Source organism: Terrapene carolina, unplaced genomic scaffold, assembly GCF_002925995.2.
Source record: "Terrapene carolina triunguis isolate 2854851 unplaced genomic scaffold, T_m_triunguis-2.0 Scaffold89, whole genome shotgun sequence".
Lineage (NCBI taxonomy): Eukaryota > Metazoa > Chordata > Testudines > Emydidae > Terrapene > Terrapene triunguis.
Genome location: NW_020664440.1, coordinates 2726245 through 2750798, shown reverse-complemented (window position 1 = coordinate 2750798; position 24554 = coordinate 2726245). Strand labels below are relative to the sequence as shown.

The 24554-nt window shown below is 42.5% G+C and overlaps 1 protein-coding gene across 5 annotated transcripts in view; it reads right to left on the bottom strand.

The window, feature by feature from the left end:
- The window catches only part of PTPRG (protein tyrosine phosphatase receptor type G), a 592097-nt gene that overhangs the window by 263718 nt on the left and 303825 nt on the right, over positions 1-24554 (bottom strand). For all 5 annotated transcript variants that reach the window (XM_026650229.2, XM_026650227.2, XM_026650225.2 and 2 more), the window contains exons 3-4: positions 13355-13534; positions 7279-7427 (exon numbers count right to left, since the gene is read on the bottom strand). In XM_026650229.2, coding sequence (XP_026506014.1) covers positions 7279-7427; positions 13355-13534 — 329 coding nt within the window. The remainder of the gene's footprint in view (positions 1-7278; positions 7428-13354; positions 13535-24554) is intronic.

Below are 24554 nucleotides of genomic sequence, written 5' to 3'. Positions count from 1 at the left end.
AAAAAAGTAGACAGTTACACGAGGCTTTGCTTCAGTTGAACATGGACTTGGCAGCTTAACACAGGGTAAACCAAGGCAATCATGTACTCAATACATACATCAATATTAATCCTTAAAATTAGACTGAGCAGAACTCCTGCCGATGACAAACCCAAAATAGCATTTCAAGTGGAGGAGGGGGAAGAGATGCAAAGTCTGGAGGGGAATGGAGGAGAGAGGGTAGCTTCTGGCTTTCCTCCTTCTTTTTGATGACCTCTGCCATCTAGGGTGTCAGGGCATTGTGGGAAAAGCAGTAGCTGAGGCTTGCAACAAAATTGCCTGCAAAATGGGAGTTTGCTAAAAAGAATAATTAGTCTAAAAAATACTTGAGCCATCCCTTCCTTGCCTGACCGAGTAGGTCATGGACACAAGAACAGATGGAATTCACACCGACGAAATTCCCTCCGACATACAAAAGACCACTAGACAACACTGGTCTTAGGGTTGGGTTGCCAATTTTGGTTGGAGGTATTCCTGGAGGTTTCATCCCATGACATAATCGCTAATTAAAGATGAATCTGTGATTCCTGGAGACTCCAGGGCAATCCTGGATGGTTGGCAACCCTAATTTAGGGCCAGATCCTCACTCCCAAAGTGGACTTTGTAGCTCTCCCTCTGGAGTCAATGGGAGCTCTAAGTACCTCCATATGACTACAAGGTTGGACCTTCAAAGAGAACGCTAAGCAAAAATTCTTCATCTGCTCGAAGCCTCCTGCTATGAGATATTCCCAATGGTCTCTTTAAATTCCCTCCATCATTTACTGATTTGTACTTTTCTACATTCTACCAGATGGAGGCAAGGAAATTTCAAGAGCAACCACCAAAAGAAATATAATGAAAACAGAACCACTCCTGTCTACCTATCTCACTAGAAAACTTTACTGCTGCTTAAAGCCAACTGCAGTACCTTAGCAAGGACATTATTCTCTAAGGTGCAGCATGCCAGCAGTAACAAACCCAACTATTGTACGGTAAAGCAGCATGGGAGTTCTAACAGTGGGCTTCAAGAAATCATTTAGCAATCTGCTCTTCTTTGCATAAACCCCAAAAGTACACAAATGTTAAAAGGCTTGCCCAAAACACTAGTGAAAAACAATCTATATTATATGGCCCTAGGGGTGGCAAAAGGTATTAATACTGAGGGTAAAGGCAGACAAAGAGACTAGATCTCAATTTATTTCCTCTAGAAAGAGCTTCATTGTATTGAATCACACACATTTCTTCTACATCAGGGACACACAAGTAGCAATATGAAACAATAGGGTCACATGATGCTAATGGGTCTGTAATGGGGTGCACTCATCTCTCGTGAACGCCCCCTTGGCTGAGTGCGCGCACCTGTACACACTCTCTCTCAGTTTGTCTCTGCTCTGGGATAAAGCAGTGTCCCAGGGCTCCCTCCCTGGAGACAATGTCTTTTCCCTCTTGGTGCTTCCTGGCTACAGTTCTCCAGCTGGGCCACCATAGTTCAGTTCCCTCTCCAGGGTGCCTCAGTGTCCTGGCCACTCCCCCCCAGTGGCTAACTGGAGGTGGGGGGACCCGGGCTCACCCACTACTCCAGGTCCCAGCCTAGGGACCCTGTAGATAGCAGCCATCCGCCATATCCCTTTAATTATGTCGCATGACTTCTCTAATTCTTTGGGCCACTTCCCCGCAGCCCCACGCTGTCTTCACCCTTACCTCAGGGCCTTGTCCTGATGGAGTCCCAGCAAACAATCCAGTCTCCCTGGATTCTGGCAGTGCTGCCCGTCTGGGTTTCTGTAGCTCCGTGAGCCAGCCAAACACCATCCACACTCCTACAGCTCCAGCAAGGAACAGAATTCCCTCTGGCTGGCCCTGCAACTCTTCTTATACTAGGCTGCTGGGCCCTGATTGGCTGTGCCCCACACAGCCATTCTAAGCAGCTTGGAGGGCCCTCTCCACTGCCCCTTTTTGTGGCAGGGCTATGAGGGGGGCATTCATATTTGAGCAACCATCTCCAGATTTGAGCAACAATGGAGTTAGTCTTACTAGTATAATCTTGGGCAAAGGGAACTACCCCAAAGGGAGTAGGAAGCAGGTTTCAAACAAACAAAAGGAAGGGTATCAGAGAAGTAGCCGTGTTAGTCTGGATCTGTAAAAAGCAACAGAGTCTCCTGTGGCACCTTTAAGACTAACAGATGTATTGGAGCATAAGCTTTCGTCTGACGAAGTGGGTATTCACCCACGAAAGCTTATGCTCCAATACATCCGTTAAACAAAAGGAAGTATTTCTTCACACAACGCACAGTCAACCTGTGGAACTCCTTGCCAGAGGATGTTGTGAAGGCCATGACTATAACACTGTTCAAAAAAGAACTAGATAAGTTCATGGAGGATAGATCCATCAATGGCTATTAGCCAGGATGGGCAGGGATGGTGTCCCGAGCCTCTGTTTGCCAGAAGCTGGGAATGGGCGACAGGGGATGGATCACTTGATCATTACCTGTTCTGTTCAGTCCCTCTGAGGCACCTGGCGTTGGTCAGTGTCGGAAGACAGTATACTGGGCTAGATGGACCTTTGGTCTGACCCAGTATGGCCGTTCTTATGAGAGGACAAACAGGGAGTTAGAGGAACAACACAAAGGCTAATAGTCAACCCTGGAAAATGTTCCCAGAAGTGTATTTAAGGAAGAATTAGAACTGCTCATGCAAATGATTGTTTATGATGATAATTTAGAGAAATGGGTCAATCACCATAATGTAGAAGCCTTCCATGAGAATCTGGCTCACCAATGGGAAAGGGAACAACTTTTTTAAACCCCTCTCTTCAGCTTTGTTCAATTCAAAGAAACAGAGAGATCTCCAAAAATGCACATGCAGAAACCTCCATGTGCCAAATACCTTTAGAAGACAGCCTGGGGTGCCAGACAGTACAAGTTTGCTCATGTAAGATTAACGGGATTAGGTCTCTATGGCATACTGCAGTACGGTCCTTGGAATAAGATTCTCATTTACTAAATAAATTACTGTATATTACTGTATAATGGCATTCACATTATAACTGACAATTAGAGCCATTAAAAAGAAAGCTCATAAACAGCCGAAGCTCATATCAAATTAACACAGTCATGATTAAAATCACTCTTCTGATTTCTGCTCTTCACAGAAATAATCAGCATTTTGCATAAAAATGAATAGGAAGCAACTGAAAAAGTCCCAGTCATGCTCAGACAGAGGTGCTGAATGCTGCCAGCACAGCACTCCCGTGTCTATTGTTAGCCTGCCTGAGATGCTATACACCTGTGCTTCCACCATATTAGCGGGTACGAAAGACAGTCTGACCTCCGTGTCAGAACCTCTGCAGAGGCCAGGCTATTCCGTAGCGCAGGAGGATTAAAGTTCTGCTGTTATCACTAGTGGCTCTAATGGGGAAGACCTGCATTCTAAGCTGGCCTGAGGGAGGCTTCTATTTTATTTTCTATTTTTCTATTTTAATGCTGTCACTTCACAGTTTAATGGCTTCTGGCGTTTGTACACAGAGCTACTCAGCTTTGGCTCCCAGGAAAAAACGAAATAATTAGAATAGAACAGGCACGCACACAAACACGTCAGCAGCTCATTAAGATGAGGAGAAGACATTAAAAACTTTCAAGGAAACAAAGAGATTTTCTCCCAGCAGGTCTAGAGCCCACATCCTCCTCTTTAGGGTTATTGACAACACGAAGAGCACTGCTTTAATCATCAGCATCCCAGCACTAGTTAGTGACCCTGCTCAGACACAGGGTCTAACATGGAGTGTGAGAGAAGCGATCACTGCAATACACAGTGCCAACTAGCATTGGTACTGTGGTCTTAGCACATGGCCAAAGACAGAGGTTTGGGGTCCACTGAACAGTCACCACAATACTAGCATTTACCCATGGGTGGTGGGTGAACACGCCATTGAGGGAAGCTAGCCCACAGCCCCTCCCGTTCTGCCCGAGGCCCCACCCCTCTCCTCCCGCTGGGTAGGTAAGGACTGCTATAATGTCTGCAAAGAAAATCGAAGAACTAGATAGGTAGTCAAGACCACATCATGAAACCAACCATTTAAAATGTTTTTATATATGTTATGTATTGAAAAGAGATAACAATTACGCTCTCTATAAATAAAAGTATTGAAAGATAAGATGCCTTTGATTCGATTTGTCTTTAAAATGTGAAATAAAAGGACACTCTCATATATCCTACCAACTAATTTAACATATAAATCACAAAAAATGTGATCCAGATGGGCTTCAATGAAGGAAACCAATTAACATAGACAGCCTCACCATCTGACACATTAGTTGTAATAATAAAAAACAAACAACATGGTCAAACAATAAGGCTCCGCATTATATCTGACATTTCTAATTAGTTTCTGCAATCAGTGCATCCTCCTCAACAAAAAGACTAACAGCAAGTATTTTGTTTTCTAGAGGAATGTGCACCTGAACTTCATGTTTACAGAGCCAAGTCTATGGCTGAAGCAGATTCATCTGCATTCCTATGGGATGTGCTCTGGAACTAATGGACTTCGTACAGTCCACATCTGGTTTTCCAGTTAGGTTCAGAGATCACTTGCTTTCAACTACTTTGACATTAGAACTGTGCCAGACTTGGGGTACATCTACACTACCCGCCGGATCGGCGGGTAGTGATCGATCTATCGGGGATCGATTTATCGCATCTAGCGTAGACGCGGATAAATCGATCCCCGATCGCTCTGCCGTCGACTCCGGAACTCCACCGCGGCAAGAGGCGGAAGCGAAGTCGACGAGGGAGCGGCGGCCGTCGATCCCGCACCGCGAGGACACAAAGTAAGTGATTCTAAGTCGATCTAAGATACGTCGACTTCAGCTACGCTATTCTCGTAGCTGAAGTTGTGTATCTTAGATCGATCCCCCCCCCGAACCCCCCCCACCCAGTGTAGACCAGGCCTTGGAATACAAAGTGCCCCTGAGTATTCCACAGATAACTGGCCTGTGTCTAGGGGCTAAGATCAGTGGGGCCATCATTGTATGATTTTTCCCCGCTTTTTCACAACTATCCTAGAAATACTACCTCTAGAGCACAGCACAGTATAAGAAACACCAAGCATAAGGCAGTCGGAGTTGCAGTAGGCACTTGCAGGCTGAACTGCAATTAGCATTACACAAAAACGGTTCCATGCCGTAAAAACGTACCTAGGTCCTTTTTCAAAGTGCCTATGCACGCATTCGGAATACTCGCATTAGAATGGACATGCAGGATTGAGCCCTCAGAGCCAAATCTGAACGCTCCTGAGCACTCTCAGCTCCCATTAAAATCAATGGGGCCTCTTTGGCTGATGTTATAATGAAGGAGCATTGTAGCCAACGTGTGCAGAAAGCATTTGCAAAAGGGGCTCAAGCACAATCCCAATGGATCAGGCCCCAACTTTTTAAATTTGTTTCTTTTCAAGAGATACTAAAGGCAGAAGTGTGGGTTCTGTGCTAGTACAGTGCAGTCTAAAAAGAGCAGGAGTTCGGAAGTCCATGTTGTAACACTGAATAAAGTCTGTTTTTTAAATCAGATTTTAATTGCAATAAACCACCTGCCGTAAAATTAAACCATTTTGAAAAAAGCAGACTGCTTTTGGGCAAACATTCAGAAATAAGCACAACCTAAATGCAGAAGCTCTCAGGTTTGGGCCATGAGGGCTCACTGCTGCATACACATTCTCACTCAAGTACTCCTGATGTGTGAACAGACACCTTAAAGACGTAAGCAGGGTTTTTTTTAAAAAGCAGAATAAATGAGTATTCTAACCAATGCAAAAAGAAACCAGGAATATACTTTTCTATTTAAAAGAAAAGGAAATTATTTTCTATATATTGCTTCTTTCAAAGCAAAATAAAGTTTCATTCTTCAAATGAGTGTGGAATAACGTTGTCGGCATGGGGAAAGGAATTACAACACCTGACACAAAGGAAGGGTTGCACAGTGTCCTACCACAACTTCAGAAGGCGAGTAGCCTGGCACCAGAGCTTCACGTGTGTTCTTTCTTCCCCAATAAAAAACACTCTCCTCTTTGCGCATACCAGCATTGCCAAATGAGAGAGAGATGGCAACATGTGTTGAAATATGTGTGTTGTTAGTTCACTATCCTCATCGCATGAGCGCCTAGAGGCTGCAACAGAGATTGAGTCCCTATCATGCTAGATGCTGTCCAAATACATAGTAAAAGACAATCCCTTTCTCAAAGAGCTTACAGCCTCCATAGGCAAGACAGACAAAAGGTGGGAGAAAAGAAGGACTTCTATCCATATTCTCCAGATGGGGAACTGAGGTAGAAAGATTCACGAGGAGATTGTCAGAGGCACAAACGTTTGCATTTCCAAAACTCTCCCCCAAATCACACAGGAGGAGCCTGGGAATGGAGCCATGGTCTCCTAAAATTTCAGCCCAATGCCTCATGCGCAAGGCCTTTCCTGTCTACACACAAGCCTTCAGCATGAGTACATTGTTCGCAGACAAGATTCACAGCCATGTTACACGTCTATAACGAATACTGCAACAAAGAGTTTATCCAATACAATGGCTTCTATGTAGTGCTTTCCATCAGAGATCATTCGTTATATATCGCGGTAGAAAACCTTCAGTCCATACTGCACACTATCAGCAAAGTTGAGCGACAAGGCAAATAAATGACATTTATTATTCATTGTGTGTCTTACCATAGTGCGAATGAGCCCCAGTCATAGACCAGAGCCCCCTGGCAGTACAAACACGAAACCAAAAGACAGTGCCTGCCTGAAGAGCTCACAATGTAAGTATGAGGCAGGAGATAAGTGGATACAGAGAGATGGGAACACAGGGAAACAAAAAAAATATTGATGACGGGGAGCAGTCCCAGCATGCCAGCTGCGTAACCATTGTTTTTTGTAGGCATCATGGCAGAGGAGAGTTGTAAGGAGGATTTGAAGGAGTACAATGAGGTGGCTTTGCAGATGTTTTACAAGGAGCTCCTCTCATGCGTAAAAAATGGCCTGGGAGAAAGTACAAAGGTGCTTGTTTGAAAATGTAACAAGTGGGTGATGAGGGCTGGCACCATTAGCAGAGCCGCGTGGGGGGAGCTGACACCTCAGCAGCACATGCGAGATGATAGGCACTCAGCCATGAAGGACCTGAAAACTGATATGTCAGCGGATGGAACATTGCAGTGCTCCTGATGCATCTCACACGACTGCAATCCATTTTTCTGCAAGGACATAAACATGTTCTCTTTCCACTCACCTCAACAGGGAATCTCTTGCCGTTGATGCTGTGCTCAGAGCCAGCGGATCCATTGCTCTGACCCCAATGAAATTCCACTTTTTCGGCTTTGAATCTACCCGGCAGCCCAGCACCGCTGATGAAATAATCCTCCTTCAGAAGGATAGCGACTGCACACACAAGACAAAGAGAGGGACAAAGATTTTGAGTGTATTTTTGCTATAGTGTTTATGATGATTGATGCACAGTTGCTGGTTACAATGGCTTTCTTTTTCTAACCATATGCAAGTCCAGGAAGATAGGAAAAGCACTAATACGAGCAATACAGGTGAATTAGGGAGAGTTCGATTCCATGGAAACAATGGGAGATTACCAACGTTTCTCCATAATCTCAGGAAAAACTTCCTAGCTGTAAGAACAGTCGGACAATGGCAGTTTTCAAAAGGAGGCTGGATAGCCATCTGTGTTGGATGGCATCTTGGCAGGGGGTTAGACTAGATGATGCTTGCGGTCCCTTCTAGCCCTATGGTTCTATGACTCTATGATGCCATCAAAAACATGAGCCAAAGAGGAACCTTCTTGTCTCTGCTGGCAAAACAATTACTACAGTACGCTTCACACAGCTGTCAGACTCCCCACGCCTCAGTCAGCTCCGTGTAAGGCAGCTCTGCTCCACCAAATCATTCCTGATGAGTGAGGAAGGGCTCTGTTCAGCAGGGGAGCAGGCGCAGGCATGCGAGGGAGCTAACAACACGTCCCTGATGTCCAGTGTCAGATCTAGCTCTGATGCAATTACAGCAGCCCAGCAGCAGCTCTAAAGTTGCACCCTTGATATAGTAGAGCGCCGTTCCTTATTGTCCTGACACACCCCTCTCAATTTGTCCAGGTGGCTGGGAGAACTATAGGGGGCAGGCCCTAGCTGCAGCCTCTATTGGTACAAGCAGGGAGTTCACCTGCAACAGGGGGAATTCGCTGCTCGCCGCCTACAGCCTATTTGCACCAAATCTGGCCCTCCATCTTTATTCTAAATTATGCCCATTAAATCAAAGAAGTGACTGAAAGCAACACGCCTTTCTTCCTCCCTTAAACATCTCAGTTGCTTTTTAAAATACTGCAGATTGCATTCAATCGGTTATAAATCCCATACATAAAATTGCACATGATGAGGAATCCGAGAAAGCAGATTCATGTGCATCTGTTACAATGCACAGTGGGGATTTCAGTTGCATCTTATAAATATTTGATAGTATCTAAATCATTTATGGCTCTGTCAGGGGTCATTTTACTTGTTTTAGATGAATAATTAAAAGGATAATTAGGAGGACGTACAATCTGAAATGTTCATCTAATTGTTCATTTTACAGTATTTCTTACTACCCTGTGTCATATGACGTGCGCCCCACCATCTCTCTGCCTCAGCATCACTCTGTTATGGCCATCAGATTTTTCTTTATGTAAACTATTTCTAGCATTACCCAGAACTGCAATATTCAAGTACCGCAGTATAAGACTTCTTGACATTTTGTCTTTACACAATGATTTAGTCAGGGAACACAGTAGAAAAATCAGCCCATCGAAAGTCATTTGAAAGTAGGCAGGCCATTCGTCCGGCTTTAAGCCAAACAGTCCTGTTTTTCAAGGTTTGTCCCCTGCCCCACACTGAGACAAAACCAGACATGGTTTTGTCCAGTATCACAGATGGAGGATGCCATTTTGAAGAGAGTGCTGCCCCACTCCCGCCAGCGTGACTTCACACATTCATGTATTTGAGGTCATGTGGGGGAAGGTGGGTGTGTGGGGGGAAATCACACAGATGGGGGTGGGTGGGCCCACATTGTTCCTGGAAGTACCGGAATGTCCAGTATTCTGGGGATGAGTGGCCACCCTATTTCAAAGTACAGTATTGCTAATATCCGCACTTAGATTTAAAAATACTAGGGAATGCAGAGCTAAGGCTGCAGACGTCTGGATTGACAACTGTATGTCACACACCCTTTCTTAGGCCTGGTCTACACTAACACCCCAATTCGATCTAAGGTACGCAACTTCAGCTACGTGAATAACGTAGCTGAAATCGACATACCTTAGTTCGAATTTACCGCGGTCCACACGCGGCAGGCAGGCTCCCCCGTCGACTCCGCGGTACTCCTCTCGCTGAGGTGGAGTACCGCAGTCGACGGCGAGCACTTCCTGGTTCGAATTATCGCGTCCAGACCAGACGCGATAAATCGAACCCGGAAGTTCGATTGCCAGCCGTCGAACTACCGCGGTAGTGTAGACATACCCTTACAAAGATTGCAGGGATCTCAGAACACTGTATACAATTCCATCAAAATGGCAACATTAAGAGAATGTTAAGGTTGCATGTTTAAAGGAGACAAAAGTTAGTAAATGCTAACATTGAAATGGAATTCCCTAGGGTTTTTTGGTTTTCAAAGAAGATAATAGAAAAACTAGAATTCCCCAATGTGGAGTTACTGGACTTACACATCACCAAAATGCCCTTCTCAATAGTTCACAGGTTGGCTCCCTCGACCTGCAAGCCTTAGGAGATGTGTGGCTTTTACCGTGCAAGGTGTGTTATGAATTCGCTTACTCTTTGCAGCAAACTTAGCTGCACACTGAATGCTTGGTTCATCCTACCTTCTCGCTGAACGCTGCTATGAAGGGCTGAAAGAGCATGCCAACAGTACTGTGCATACATAAGGCATGGTTTTCAGTAGGTTATTACTCAGTTTAATTTGACCAATTTTCACTGGAACACGAAGGGCAGTTCTCCCAATTAGGGTCATTTCCACATCAATTTTCAACTCTTTTTCTCAAGGTAGTTTGTGACCAGAACAGTCAAAAATAGAATTTTTGCATGAAGAGGAAAATGTATTTTTTTCTACTCCCCTAATGCTCTGAAACCCATGGATTGTTTTTGCTCATGCAACCCACTGGTCAGGATACGTTGTATAGTTTCCCTCTCCTGATCCACAGAAAACAGGGGTCTGCTACAACATTCAGCTGCCAAAGCCAGCTCTTTAGTACAAGCTGTAGAGGCTCGTAATTTCAACGCCAGAAATTACTGTTTCATTCCCTGCTGTGTCAGCCAAAAAGGTGACCCTCGCATGTTAAAACTAATGAAGAAAAACACCCTTCTTACAGTTATACTTGGTAAGTTGCATTCCAAAAGGGAAGAAATTTGTCAAGTTCTAAGTGACATGGGGTTAGAAGAGCAACATTTATAAGCGATAGTAGGAAGTGGTGCTCCCTCTGGAAAACCTAGGAAACCTAGGAACAACAGAACATACATTAAGAATATTCAGCCTTAAGTCTGGTCTACATTTCATGGTTTTAGCAGCATAGCTATCTCAGTAAAAGCTGTAGTGTAAAACAGTTCTATTGGTATAACTGTGCTGAAACCAGCCTCAATTATACCAGATATGTACTATTATACTGATCCACACTACAGAGTTTTGCCAGTATAGCTATATCGCTATAACAAAATCCTCCTAAGGTACACAAGCCCGTAACTGAATTGATTTGCATATTCACAGTGAAGTCCTGCTTTCTTATGGGTTACCATACGGTTATCTGCTAGGGCAAACCCACTACTGCAAAGCTAACACACCAACTGTAGCCACATGCATTTCAAATGTAACTTTTCAGTACATAAAACATAATTTCTTTCTTTTTTAAGGGAAATATTTTAGTAATGTATCAGCATAACCAATATCTGAGTCAGGCATTTCCTGGCAGTTAGTGTGTCTAGGCTAAGAGCCTTTGGCTTTGCCTTGGAACCTCACCTCCTCCGACCAGTCATTAACTGCTAAGAAATGCCCTCTGCTTGTGTCATCATTGCTTAAATAGACATTTAGTTGATTTGACTGTGTCAGGATTTAATATAAAGGTCTTATGGGGCCAGCTGGTCCCATGACTCTGGTGCCAAAAGGCATAGCAATTTACTACAAAATCTGCCACTACCTTCTACCTATCCTACTTGGTTTGCTGCTGTACCAAACTGCCAATTCAAAATTCTTCCCAGTGAAAACATCCAGAGAATGGAGTGGGGCCTGAGAAAATATGAGAGGAGCTACAGGTGCTCAGGCAGCACGTTGACAGACTCAGCATAGACATCGAAGCTAAAAAGACCGTGTGCACAGCTCTGAGAAAAGGACATAAGGTACTACAGAAAAGGAACCGCTGATCACTGATGTTCTGAGAGGTGTTAGCCCGTCAGAAAAAAATCCACACCCCAGTGTGAACAATTCAAACATGGTAGCAGTGTCAAGTCTGGTGCCTTGAAAGAAACCAGACTGCTCAGGACAGGCAGGGCTCTTCAGTCTTGGCAGGCAGCCCGCCTGAGAGAAGGAATCCCAAATTCAAACCAGGGGTGCCATGCCCCTCAGATCAGATAATCATCCTTGTGTGACAATAACAGTGGCTGATGGAGAGGGGAAGGCCATCACCTGCACTATTGTCCATGAAACATGGAGGACAATTCCTGGCCAATGACTCTCATGTGTCCACGAAACACTTGTCAAAGACTGTATTTGGTGTCCTACCTCAGATTGTTCTGACCACTGGTTTGATCCTCTCCCTCCCCCCAAGGGCCTGATCCTGCGCCTTCCGCTCCCTTCAACTTCACTTCTTAGGACAGGGCCTTACTGGCAGGTGTATCCGAAACACCTCTTGCCTTACAGTTCGTGTGTGAACACAGCACCGCCATGGCATTGTCTACTTTATGCTTTCTAGAATGGTTTATTTTTCCATTCTTTTGCTGGTTTCCTTCAAATGTCATAGTAATATTCTTACAAAGAATCTGATTTATTAGATACAGTCCTATTTTTTTCTACCTCAGGTACTTGTATGGTCACCACCATCCAAGTATCCGAGCGCCTCACAATCTTCAATGTATTTATCCTCACAACACCCCTCTGTGGCAGGGCATGGCTATTATCCCTGTTTTACAGATGGGGAACTGAGGTACTGGGAGGCTAAGTGACTTGCCCAGGGTCACACAGGAAGTCTGTGGCAAAGGAGAGAAATGAACCCCGTTTTCCTACAATCCCAGTTGGAATCCTAGCCATTGGACCCTCCATTAACTAGAGGGTGTCTCAAAATCTCTATGTAGTCCAAATGATTCTGAATTCAACAAACAGGGCAAAATGGATCTCTGGCTAGTATCTATGGCTCTGATCCAAAGCCCAGTGAATTCAGTGGAAGAACTCCCAGTCTATTTGCAGCTGTGCTACAACCCCCTGAGGTATGACTTCTACTGCGTATGTGAGCAGACCCTTAACTAGAGAAACATGATATAAAGTACTGCAGAGACACATGTAGAATATTAACAAGGATATAAATACAGATTTAATAAATAAAATTGAATTAATTATAGATTTAATTCAATTACCTAAAAATTCTTGACCTTGACAACTGAAGAGGCAGACCTTGTGATTTCTGCTTTTTACAATTTCAATATTCAAGTGCAAGCAAACGCAAACAACTTTGTAGATTAATTAACCTTGACCTTGTGGTGAACCGTTGAATTTTTGGTACAAATAAGCAATGTTTTCAGACTGTTCTTTAATAAAACAATTATAAAAATGGGCCAGAAGAGAAGTGCAGCTACAGTGCAGTACTCGGTGTTGTAATAATATCCACAATATATTAATCACAGCTACACCACTTCGCACATCTATTGCCCTTTCTGTGTCAGAACCTCCTAACTCCTAGTCTTTTCACAAGAATATCGTTGAGCCTTGCATTTTGGCACTCTTTACTACTGGACTCTATAGCCTCCCTTAGCGGGTAATTCAAGGTTAGACCTTCTAACTCTCACACAGGCCTTTACTGTGATGCTCACTTGGCTGCCAAGAAAATGGTTTATACTGGGGATGAACTTCAAAAAACTGTTAAAAACTGATCTACAGCACTAATTCTGCACGGAATGCAGAGATAGCGATCTGGCAATTTACACTGGGAAGTTCTCATGTTAGGATTAAATAGAACAATGGGATGTCTATGTGTTGTTGTTGTTTTTTTAAATTTATGGCTTGAGTTATTAATTGATTGCAGGCAAGCTTACGGAGACAAACAGGAAAGAACATACCAGTTTTCCCAGTGTTTTTCATCCATGTCTTGTTAGAGGATTCGTTGTCGAAACCATCAAGCTGTAATTCTTGATATTCATCTCCCACACGTGCCTGATGGTCTACGATGTCTATTGGAGACTGGTGAGTGCCTCCACAGTCCACACTTGAAGTAACCCAGTGCTCAGGACCATATGTACCTGTTAAAAGAAAAGACCAACAACTTATTGTTCTGATGGGCCAATAGTTACAAGACTATCCCTAAGTAAGGGCAGCAAGCATTTTAGTTCCCAAGGTAACTACGCTGCTGCTACATTTCCTGCATGCAACCTATGAAGAGACTGAAATCCATTAACTTTATGCAGTACTCAAATTTTCCTTCTAGCAATAAGCAACAATACTGTTATTTTAAATTGCCCTTCTATAAAATTATTTGCAATTTGCCAATCCCTTCATGACTGAGTTATGAGTTAGTATGGTGTTACAGGAACTTTCAAATAGCTAGAGAAATAGTAGAAAGTTATGTAGTTTACCTGTTTGGATTAGATAATTAATATACTAATAATGCATTAACTCTAGTTTGTGTGACAGGTTAAGATAATATGACCTTAAATAACTGCTAGTTTATTTTAGGTTCTAAAAGCAGGCAACCAGGGGGAGAACTTAATTTAAATCAACTGAGAAATTAAGTGTGAACAAACTTGGGTGGTACAAAAAATAAACTACAGAAAGGAGAAATGGTAGAGGCGACTGACAGCACAGCATTTTCTTCTACCATTTATCCTTTTTTGTGCTTTTATTTTTCTCACTACTCAAATCTGTTTTCACCTAATTTCTCAGCTGAATAAATTACTCTTCCAGATCTCCCCGCCAAAAGTCAAATAGTAGCAATGTGATGCACCATGATGCATCATGGACAGATCAGCAGTGTCTTGCATACATATTGGTACATCTAGCACAGCAGTGTTTGCTTCAGATAGGATAGCTAGCCAACTGCAGAAACAGTGCCAGAAACTGACACTTCTCCATCCTCTCTCCCCCCTTTTTATCTGTATACAGTAGGGAGGAGCTTGTTTGATTTTTATAGTTTGTAAAGCGAGATAATTACCTGAAGGGGGGTTCCAAAGAGCATGGAGCTCGGCTGTTCTCAGTGGTGGCAGATGACAGAACAAGGAGTAATGGTCTGAAGTTGCAATGGGGAAGGTCTAGGTAGGATATTAGGAAACACTATTTCACTAGGAGGGTGGTGAAGGACTGGAATGGGTTATCTCCTAGAACTGGAAAGGACCTTGAAAGGTCATCGAGTCCAGCCCCCTGCCTTCACTAGCAGGACCAAGTACTGATTTTGCCCCAGATCCCTAAGTGGTCCCCTCAAGGATTGAACTCACAACCCTGGGTTTAGTAGGCCAATGCTCAAACCACTGAGCTATCCCGCCCCCTCATCTTCTATGACTCTATAAGTAAAATACATATCTGGCTTAAGATATGAGATATTGGATTGCATCCTGTCGTTTTGCCTCTTGACCTAGCATAAGGCAATCAAGCATAACAGCTATTCCGATTTTAGTGTCGTTTTGATCAGAGAAGGTTGTGCAGGTTGATCCTCCTGGCTGAGGGAATTCTAAACTCCTTCTCCTTGAAGGGCACCCTACAAATCGCACTCATCTTCCAATGGGTTGTTCTAACGCAGGCCATTTTAGTGGGTACCTTGATATTGTGCTCGGTACTCATCACATACAAACGCTACACATTAATCCGAACAAAAGTGTCCTGTTCGTTAAAACGAAAAGCTGGCAAAATGGCAATGTGTTTTAAAAATCATCTATGCTCTCTGCTCTATTTAGAATAACATAGCTCCTGATTCAGTTTATACTCTGAGTAAAAGCCACTTTAAATGAATTCTCAATTAAAGGGAACCCACTTATTAAATCCTAAACATGTTCTGTTTCTAGACAGAATTTCCTTACCAAAGTGTTTTAATGCATAACTGTTCTGTGGCGTATTAGTTGGCCACTTAGATAGTCTACAAGCAAGTTTGCATTAAAATGGCAATGAAATTTTTGTTACATTTCAAAAGGCCCAGTAATGCAGATAACCCTCAAGCTATCACATGTTGGTATTGTTACAAATTCAGACAAAGGTCTGGATTTCCAAAGTGTTCACCACTGGCCTAACAGTCCTTCCATTGAAGACAATGGGAGTTCTACCACTCAAACAGGAATTAGTGGCTTTTGAAAACCCCACCGTCTTCGGCAGGGCTGCGATGCAGCGCCCCCTGCTGGGCCAAGCTTGGCACTGCAGGCATTTGCTGCCTCAATTCACCTGTTGTGGCAGCCCACAGTGTAAGTTCAGTATCAGTCTTTGACGAGTCAAACAGTAACAAACTCAGAATTTGCCTGGCTGCTCCTACAAACAAGCAAACATACATCAAAGGCAAATACTTGAAGCTAAGGCCCTGGGATTCTGGGCTAGTTCTGAGGCACCCCTCCTCCGTCACTGTCTCACTCAGTGATCTTGAGAAGAAGCATGTAAGCCATCTTAACAGGCCTTCTGGATCCCAATTGGTCAGTGTCTCCTCATGGCCCTTCCTGGCTCTGGAGAATTGTGTCTTGTTGGTAGCTTGGCCTGAGTGGGTTGTCCCTTAGCAGGCAGGTGTCAGGTTGCTAATGCTTCCAGCTGGGGGCAGAAAAGGCCTGATGGATCGCATTGCACCCACCCACAATGCTTTGGTGACCACTGCAATCAGTGGGAGATTTTCCTGAATAAGGACAATAGGATTGTTCCTTTATGGACATTTGCAAGGCACATACCTTTTTGAAAATCAGAACTGTTGATCAATTTGCAGAGAAAATGTCTTGTTAATTTGATTTGACACACGGGTAACATTTTCAAAAGTGCCTAAGTGACTCAGCAAAACGAAGTCCCATTTTTAAAAGTGACTTAGGCACTTTGGTGCATAAGTCCCATTGACTTTCAGTGAGATTCATGCTCCTACGGCCCAGATGCTCACAGATATTTAGATCCCTAACTCCCCTAGGAGTTAGGAACCTAAGTCACTACTGAAAACAGGATTTGGGCTCCTAAATAGCTTACACGCTTTTGAAAATTATACCCTTTCTGTATTGCTTTAATAATTGATAATCTCCTTCTAGACAATTACCAGCTCCCTTTGGATCTAAATCTAGGATTTACTAATGGAAGTGCAGCTGCATCTTTATGTGATAGTATCATTGTTATATGCATAAAATGCTTCCATATTGGTGCTGAATTATTAAAAAAAAAAAAAAAAAAAAACAAGTAACGCAATAACACTATGAGCTATTCAAACCCACAACTGAAAGCTGTGCTATGGTTGTGAGTCCTGCCATTTCATATCACTGTCACAAAGGTAAGTTTAAGATCTGCTATTTAGAATCACCATGGGATTTTTTAAACTGGGGATTTTCCATTACTTTTCTTTTGGAACTTTTTGAAATGCTCTAGCTCCACTAACAGTCTATTTTCACTGCATGCTAGTGTGGCATGCAAATTGCTACACACAATATGATCTGCACTATAATGCCAGCAATTGTCGATAGTGAGAAATGTAGGGCCAGATCCCCCCGCTGGTGTAAAGGAGCATAGTCCCATTGATTTCAATGGAGCTATGCCAAGTTTTAGCAGCTGAGGCTGTCCCCCATATCATTTTTACAGAACAGTTTGAAAAGACAAGAAAGGGGATTAGTTTTTCTTTTAGATTTTGAGAATCGGGGTAAATAAATAATACTTCATACTCAGGAAAAATTAGCTTAACACCCTGTAAAAATGTAATCAAGAGGTTAGCCCAAAAAGATTTATTTGTTCGCTCATAACCATCAGAAGGTTGAAGTGTAACAGCTTGCTTTTTTCCATGTACATTCAAGTGGAGTTTTAATTGAAACTGATCTTCCACTACAGATTTCAAATTAATTCTTCTTCTGAGTGTCTCATGCTCTAGACACCCTTGCCTTGCAAAAAACCTACATCATTAGTGGAGGAAATAGAACACTTTCTAAGCTTGCAGGTATTGATTACCTATTCCCTACATCAAAGCACAATTGCCATTCTGCACTGTATAAATCTCTTCAGTGTTAGACACTTCATAAAGTACTGAGAATTATATCATTAATCATTCGCAGTTGCACCTGTCCTGCTATATTGAATTCTTTGTTTTTTAGAACTTTAAATAAATGCTTTTAAATAAAAACATGACACTAAATAAAGATTGCATTTAACTTAAACCTAGTAAAAAAAAATCCCTGGATCTTACGTGTGACATTTACTGGTCTGTAACAGAGAAACGTAAAACTATTTGCATTTCATTTGGTCAGCAACAAGCATCACAATTTTAATCAGGTAAAATTTGGATTGAATTTGAATTGGGCATTTAATGGCTGACAAATAATTCACTGTTCAAAACTTGACACTGGAAGCCTTTCTCTGCTCACGAACAATACAAGCTTCCACAGGAAACTCCGGGAATACATGTGAATTATAATAAAATGTCAACCACCCTTGTCCTTGAGTTCTAGTGCCAGAAGGAATATCTGCAGAGAAATATTATAGACCTGCACGGTGGTGACCTTTAGCATCATTAGTTATTAATGTTAGCACCCATTCTGTGCTAAGCACTTTTCAAGCACTCAAGGAGAATGCCCCTGCTCTGAGGAGCTCTCCATCTAACCTGAATAAGCCTTTACACTATATTGTGCTAATAAGTCCAATGAGCAACACACTGCAAACATAACAGATTAATGACGTGTGCTACGGTACAAGGGCTGCATTAACCCCCAGGCTATGGAAACAGGGAGTCAAGGGGAGTAGCAACAAGAGGATCAGGATTGGGTAACTGTTCACGTAGGGAGTAGATGGATGACCATTGGGTGAGGTGGGGGGGCAGGAATCAAGAACAAAGACTTGCACGGTCTCACCCCATTTATTTTGCGTCATTGGGAAAGCTTCCCTCTCTTACTAGCCATCGTACTGAGAGTTTCCCACTGAGGCCACTGATTGCCTTATAGACAGAGTTGTCAGGCCTCCCGGCCCTGTTTTCCTCTCCTTGGCTGACCTTCAAAACAGACCAGCTGCCTGCAGAAGGCCCAGTAACTCCAGGATTTGAAATGCTTCCCACGCAGAGTGGTTTTCCACCCCCTGTGGCTGGATAGCCGTATTTGGGATCCTGTGGTGGTTAGTACTCCTCTCGGACAGCTCAGGAGTTTGCTGAGCTATAGAGGTTTACAGATCTTCCATGGGCCAGCAGCCTCAGAATCTAATTTTGCATGATTGGTCTCTAGTGACTTGACCACACTCCTATTGAAGTTAATGGCAAAACTCCTGTTGACTTTAGTGGTATGGGCTCAGAGCCTAGGTCAGTAATCTCAGGAGTGCAACCGTCTCTTATCATATGAATTCAGGCATCTTAAGCAGCACGCAACAGTCAAGGTTTCTTTCATTTATGCTCATCGGAAACTACTTGTCGCTTCCTAGCTAGGTTCTGTAATGAACATCAAGTTTTCCTCAGGATGAGGAAATATTCCTCGTTCAACCGGCAGCTCTAAAATCTTTTCTTGTGCTAAAATTTTCTGTCAGCTACTGCAGGATTTTTATTAATAGCCTTTTAATATATAAGCTGTTCTTTAAATAGAATCCAAAATTACCTTGTTTTTCTTCCTGCTACTGTACATCCCAAATAATGACTAGGCTTCACTAATGAAAAACCATTAAAAATAATGAATTCAGCCAAAATCTAATTAAAGCTGATATAAACTTCCATAGATTTTTTTTACTCAGTCAAATGTATTTATTTTTCCTTCATGAAACTATTGTTTAAAAATATAACTTTTTAAAGCCGCATTTGTCTTCCAACTTTGAAATTTCCCTCATTTCCATTAACTTTCCAATTACCGGCTCAGTTATCTTTATGTAAAGTCATGGTCTTCATCTATTTCTTTACATAACAACACACTTAATTTGACACGTGGTACCATGTACGAGTTATCTTATGCTGATCATTCATTTACCAGTTGGAAATAAAGATAGAATATAAAATGTATTTTTCTAGAGCTCACTTTCCTTGCACTTTGACATGAGTCATCTCACTCTGAGCCCCGGATCTGGCATGCAATGGGCCAATTTTTGATCCCACGTACACAACAACCTTAGAGTGCTCAATTGCCTTGACTCCTAACACATCCTTCATTTCCAATAGCAAATGGGAGTGACATTTGCAAAGTGACCTAACATTTCTATAATTAGGCTTCAGCACCAGCCCGACTGAGGCTCAATTACTTTGGTCACATGGTGGGGATACCTATTCCATCCCTGAAGGGAGACCACTCATCAGTAACAGTACAGACCAGGAGTGATAGCATATGAAACATACAGCCGTACAAGGCAGATATCAACAGAACCATCAAAAACTGGCGGTGGGGGTAGACATGTACTTCTCATTCCTCCCAACTTGCCCTTCTCTTCATTGACCCATATCCAGCTTTTAATGCTCAACTAGTTTGTCTGGCTTTTCTGAGCAGAGAAAAAACAAACCTGGACTGTCATCATACGAAGGAACGGTCTACAAGAATTAGTGTGCCCAAGCTGTGTGCAAATGGTCAGGTTCCTGTTCTCGTTGGGCTGGAGGCAGGCTGCTAGTGGCATCTGGCATTGGGTAGCCCTCCTACAAGGTTTAAGCCTGCTTAAACCACTAGAAGGGTACAAATTTCAGAAAGGCGTTGGTGATTAAGGAGACCATTAAGAGCCTAAGTCAATAGGATCTAGGCTCCGACATGACTTAGGTACTTTTGAAAACAGGACCCTTGATGTATGAAGGCATGATAGCTCCCAATCCAAGTGAGGTAGCAGGGAAGAATCTCATGTCTCTTTTAGTGTCAACACCCAACCAACTACTAGGGATTGATGGGAAGAATTAGTCTCTCCACAAAAAAAGCTGTTTACCAACTCATGGCTGCATGTCAACAACATACTCAGACTCAAGGCTGTCTCAGGGACAGAAGTAAGTACGGACTCTTGCTAGTCTGGCAGGGCAAGGAATAAAGAGGCACTGTTCCTTCCCATAAACTTGCAGATATGATCTGCTCAAGAACACTAAAGTTTTGTTGAACGAGGCTGCCGGCTTAAATCACCAAAGCTTCACACCAGGGCCCTTGTCATAATTCTCCTGTCCCAGCAAGAACGAGCTCTCTTTATGAAATATGATTCAGAATCTTACCTACCATCAAGTTGGCGCCAATTCTAAATTCCACGGTTACACTTTCTACTTAGAGGTTGGAATTTTTAAAAGGGCATAAGTGAGTTAGGTGCCCAAACACCACCGAAATCAATGGAAGCTACAGACTTTTAAGTTCCTTTGGAAATCCCAGTCTTAACACTTCATGGGAGAAAGGGTTCAAACATACTACTTGACTCCGTAACTCAAGTCTTCCCCATAAATGTAGCAATTTAAAAGCCCTTGTGATGCTAAGGTTAGGAAGGCACCTAAAGAAGGAGGACCTCAAATTGAAAGGGTTAAATGAGGAGACAGGGCCACTTGTAGTGTGCACCTCAGAACCAGAGCAGCTGATTCATAGCACCCTGTGACTCTCCATTGAAGAAGGAATAGAGTAAAGCAATCAAGATGAATCGGGAAGACGGCATTTAGACATAAGGCAAAAAAGAACACTTTGAGTGACTGACTTATCTCTTGCTAAGTAATTTGTCATGAGACTGCAGGGGTAAAAAGTATAAAAATCCCTGGAAGCCTTGATACAATCAGTTGCATCTTTCAGAGGCCTTTCCATCCCAGAAGAAGCAGTTGAGTTGTTTGAATTATTATACTGGGGGAGAAATTGCTGAAATTGTCCTGCGTTGTTCTAAAAAGAATGTATCTAGCTCCAAGAGATGGAGAAACAGAGCGAAGTAGTTAGAGATCACAATGCTGGTTTGAACAACGATCCGAGGATTTCCTACCCTGAGGGGAAAAGGGCTTTTCATTTTATTATTCTCTGTCATCACTCTGTTTAACATGAGAGGCTCACACTTGCAGAAAATTCCAATTACTACTTGAAAAATGAGAGTCCTAATACCAAGAGCAAGATGCTGGAGAGTTGCACTCAGAGGCCTAAACAAGGTTATAAGCATCATCTTTTTGGTTTTGCAAGCTCAGAACAGAAAGGGGTTCATGAGGAGCAAGAACAACAAACAATGGATGGCAGTTCTTTGAGAATAACACAGCTGAACGAAACATCTACCAAGGACAAGATCCAATGAGAGGTATTTGAAATTACAGTCCTTGGCATGTAAACTCTAGCAGGGTCCTTTATAATCAAAAGGTTGCTGGGTAACATCTAGAGTAAGAAAGGTTTGGACTGGTGAACAGACAAACAAGAAGTAAAAAGCGACAAAGAGTCCTGTGGCACCTTATAGACTAACAGAAGTATTGGAGCATGAGCTTTCGTGGGTGAATACCCACTTTGTCAGATGCAACGAGAAGTATTAATCTTTAACAATTGTTAGCCAGTCGCAATGTTAATAATCATAACTATTTATTCCCAGCATGCCTAGAGGGAATGTCTAAATATTTTCTTTTTTAGCAGCAAAGCATATCTGAAAAAGATTTATTTTGTCAGTGATACAGCTTCCGCCATGTTTAATCACGAGTAGATATTTGCAAAAATAAGAGCCTCAAGCCACGCTCCTAGATGCATGTTTTCCTGTGTTGTTTGCAACTTTTAAACCTGAAGCCAGAGTGATTCACCTCAGAAATGTTAATATAAATTTGTATTTTCTCAGTCATAGTTGCAAAGAATTATTGTTGCTGCATTCTTTAATGACAACCTTAAATTGTTTCACAATTGCTTTTGGCAGAAAACTTGCTAACATGTGTATTTTCTCTTTCCTTGTATTCTCAACACAAATATATATATATATATATAAAATTTTACACACATGTATGTGTATATAAGCATATTAACATACATATATAATTTCAAAATTCTAATTTTGTTCTTGAATGTCGTATGAAACTCTCATGAATCTTATATGAAGCTCCCATCGTAATGATCATCTGCCAAGGGCACAAATGTATGATAAATAGCCAACATAAGAAAACATCAAAAACTTAAGACAAATTGTGCAGGAAGCTTGTAGTAAAGTGGAATTAACATAATTAGCGAAACAAGCTTTTTATATAAACATTCTAATATTCAGCATTCATGATCTAAATAATTTACCACTATAAACAGGAAAATGGCATTCGCTTAGGTGGGGTGGATAAATTGTTTTTTAAAAATAAAGGGAGTGACTTGCATTAAACTGCTGAAAGATATGACTAATGTCTTTGCGAGTTTCTTACCTTTATGCAACATTCCAGCAATACTTGCATAGTATGTAACACACAGCACAACAGTATCAATAAAATTAATATGCAGAACTTATTGAGCAGGAGAATAAGTTATTGCATAGAATGTGCCTATAGGTAGCCAGTGACTGAGAATACATCAATTAACATCCTCTATTTTTCATAATGTGCTGCATTTTTAACACAAGTATCTGACATCTCACACAGTTCACTGTATAACTGTCTGTCTCTGCGGCCTTTTAAAAACTGCCCATCCCTGAGCTGCATGTAATGAATGAGGTGATAAGTTACAGTACACAGAGAAAATACAAGATTAATTTATATGGTGAAAGTATAAATTTACTTCTGTGCAAGTTGAGTAAAAACCCATTAAGCCTGTAGAAAAAAAGGCCTAGGTGCTTTTTAAAAATATCATCGTAGATACATTTACTTAAAATCTGATTAAACATAAATCTTAATGAAAATTACTCTGTAAAGGTGCATTGCGAGTCAGAGCAGTGGCTCAGTGACAGTGCTTTGCATTGCAGCAGGGAAGACCTAGGTTTAATTGAGGAGTTTGGACATGTATTCCTTCAGCAGGTAGCGTAGGGAAGTGCTGCAGAGATAGAATACTCTGTAGGTGCAAGGTGATAGTGCCTCGCAATGACCCCTAGCAAATAGAGTCCCCCATTTTGTCCCCTTTCTCTGGAAGGATGATAGCTGTGTTGCTGGGCCTTGAAAGCAAATGTATTAGTATTTGTGTCTCTGTCGTGGCTGAGAAGCCCTGGCCAGGCAGCCTCCTTGTGCTAGGCACTGAACAATACAGAATAACAGAGAGTCCCTGCCCCAAAGAGTGCAGAGTAGAAGAACACAAGACAAACAGTTACAAAAAACAAATAACCAATTGGTCCAAAGCTGCCTCCCACCTGATGCTGTGGGACTCGAGGTCAGGTGATGGTCTGAAGAGCACCCGGTCCTTGTAAAGGCCAGAAAGAGCTCCGCTGAGCTAGGGAACTGCAGGGAGCTTTTATGGTGGGGTCCTGGAGCAGGGGCGGCATGATGCTATTCGGTGACTCTGGGCAGATTGCCTGGGGAATGAGAACTGGCTGGGAGAGGAGAGGAGGAAAGCCTGTGGGAACTGTAGCCCATGCTGGGCACAGAAATTACTTTATTTTGCCTATGTTTCTGTTTAACCAAGAAACTGCACCCTGAGACAAGGGCCTCAGATAGGTCCTGGCGTGGCATAGATGCTTGCTGGGCTGGGGAGCACCTCGTTGGCTTGCTGTGATGAGTCAAGTGTGCGGATAAGAGTAATGAGAGCGGGGGCCCGCCCAGTGATTTAACCCTGCCCCTGTCTCGGACTCCTTTCTAACATTGTGGGCAAGTCACTCAGCCGCAGTGTCTCTCTCCATCTATAAGATGGAGGGATGTTGTGAGGACTGGCTAATGTTTTAAGCACTCTGGAGCTGAAAAATGCTATATTAGTGCAAAAACATAGTTCCCTCATAGGTTTGGTTGCAATCTCTAGATATGTGCACATAAGGAAAACCAAACACTGTAATTATTTTTTCTAGTGTTGGAACAATAGCTTTGAAAACCTATTTTCTCTAAGGAGTGCACTTAGCAGTCTTGCTCGCAATGATGAAAACTGCTAATGTAAACGATACCGTGCTGTAAATTAATTATTTTCAATACAGGCTGGGCTGTGGGAACAGAAAGTGCTGCAGTTGGCTCCTGGCCAACTTATGAGTAGCCAGTTCGAGCCCTTTCCCTCCCTGGAGCCCCGGCTCTGGGAACTGCACTAAAAAACTTCATTCCAAGAACTTTCTATTTTTATTGAATTTTTGCAGGATACAGATTAATAAAACATT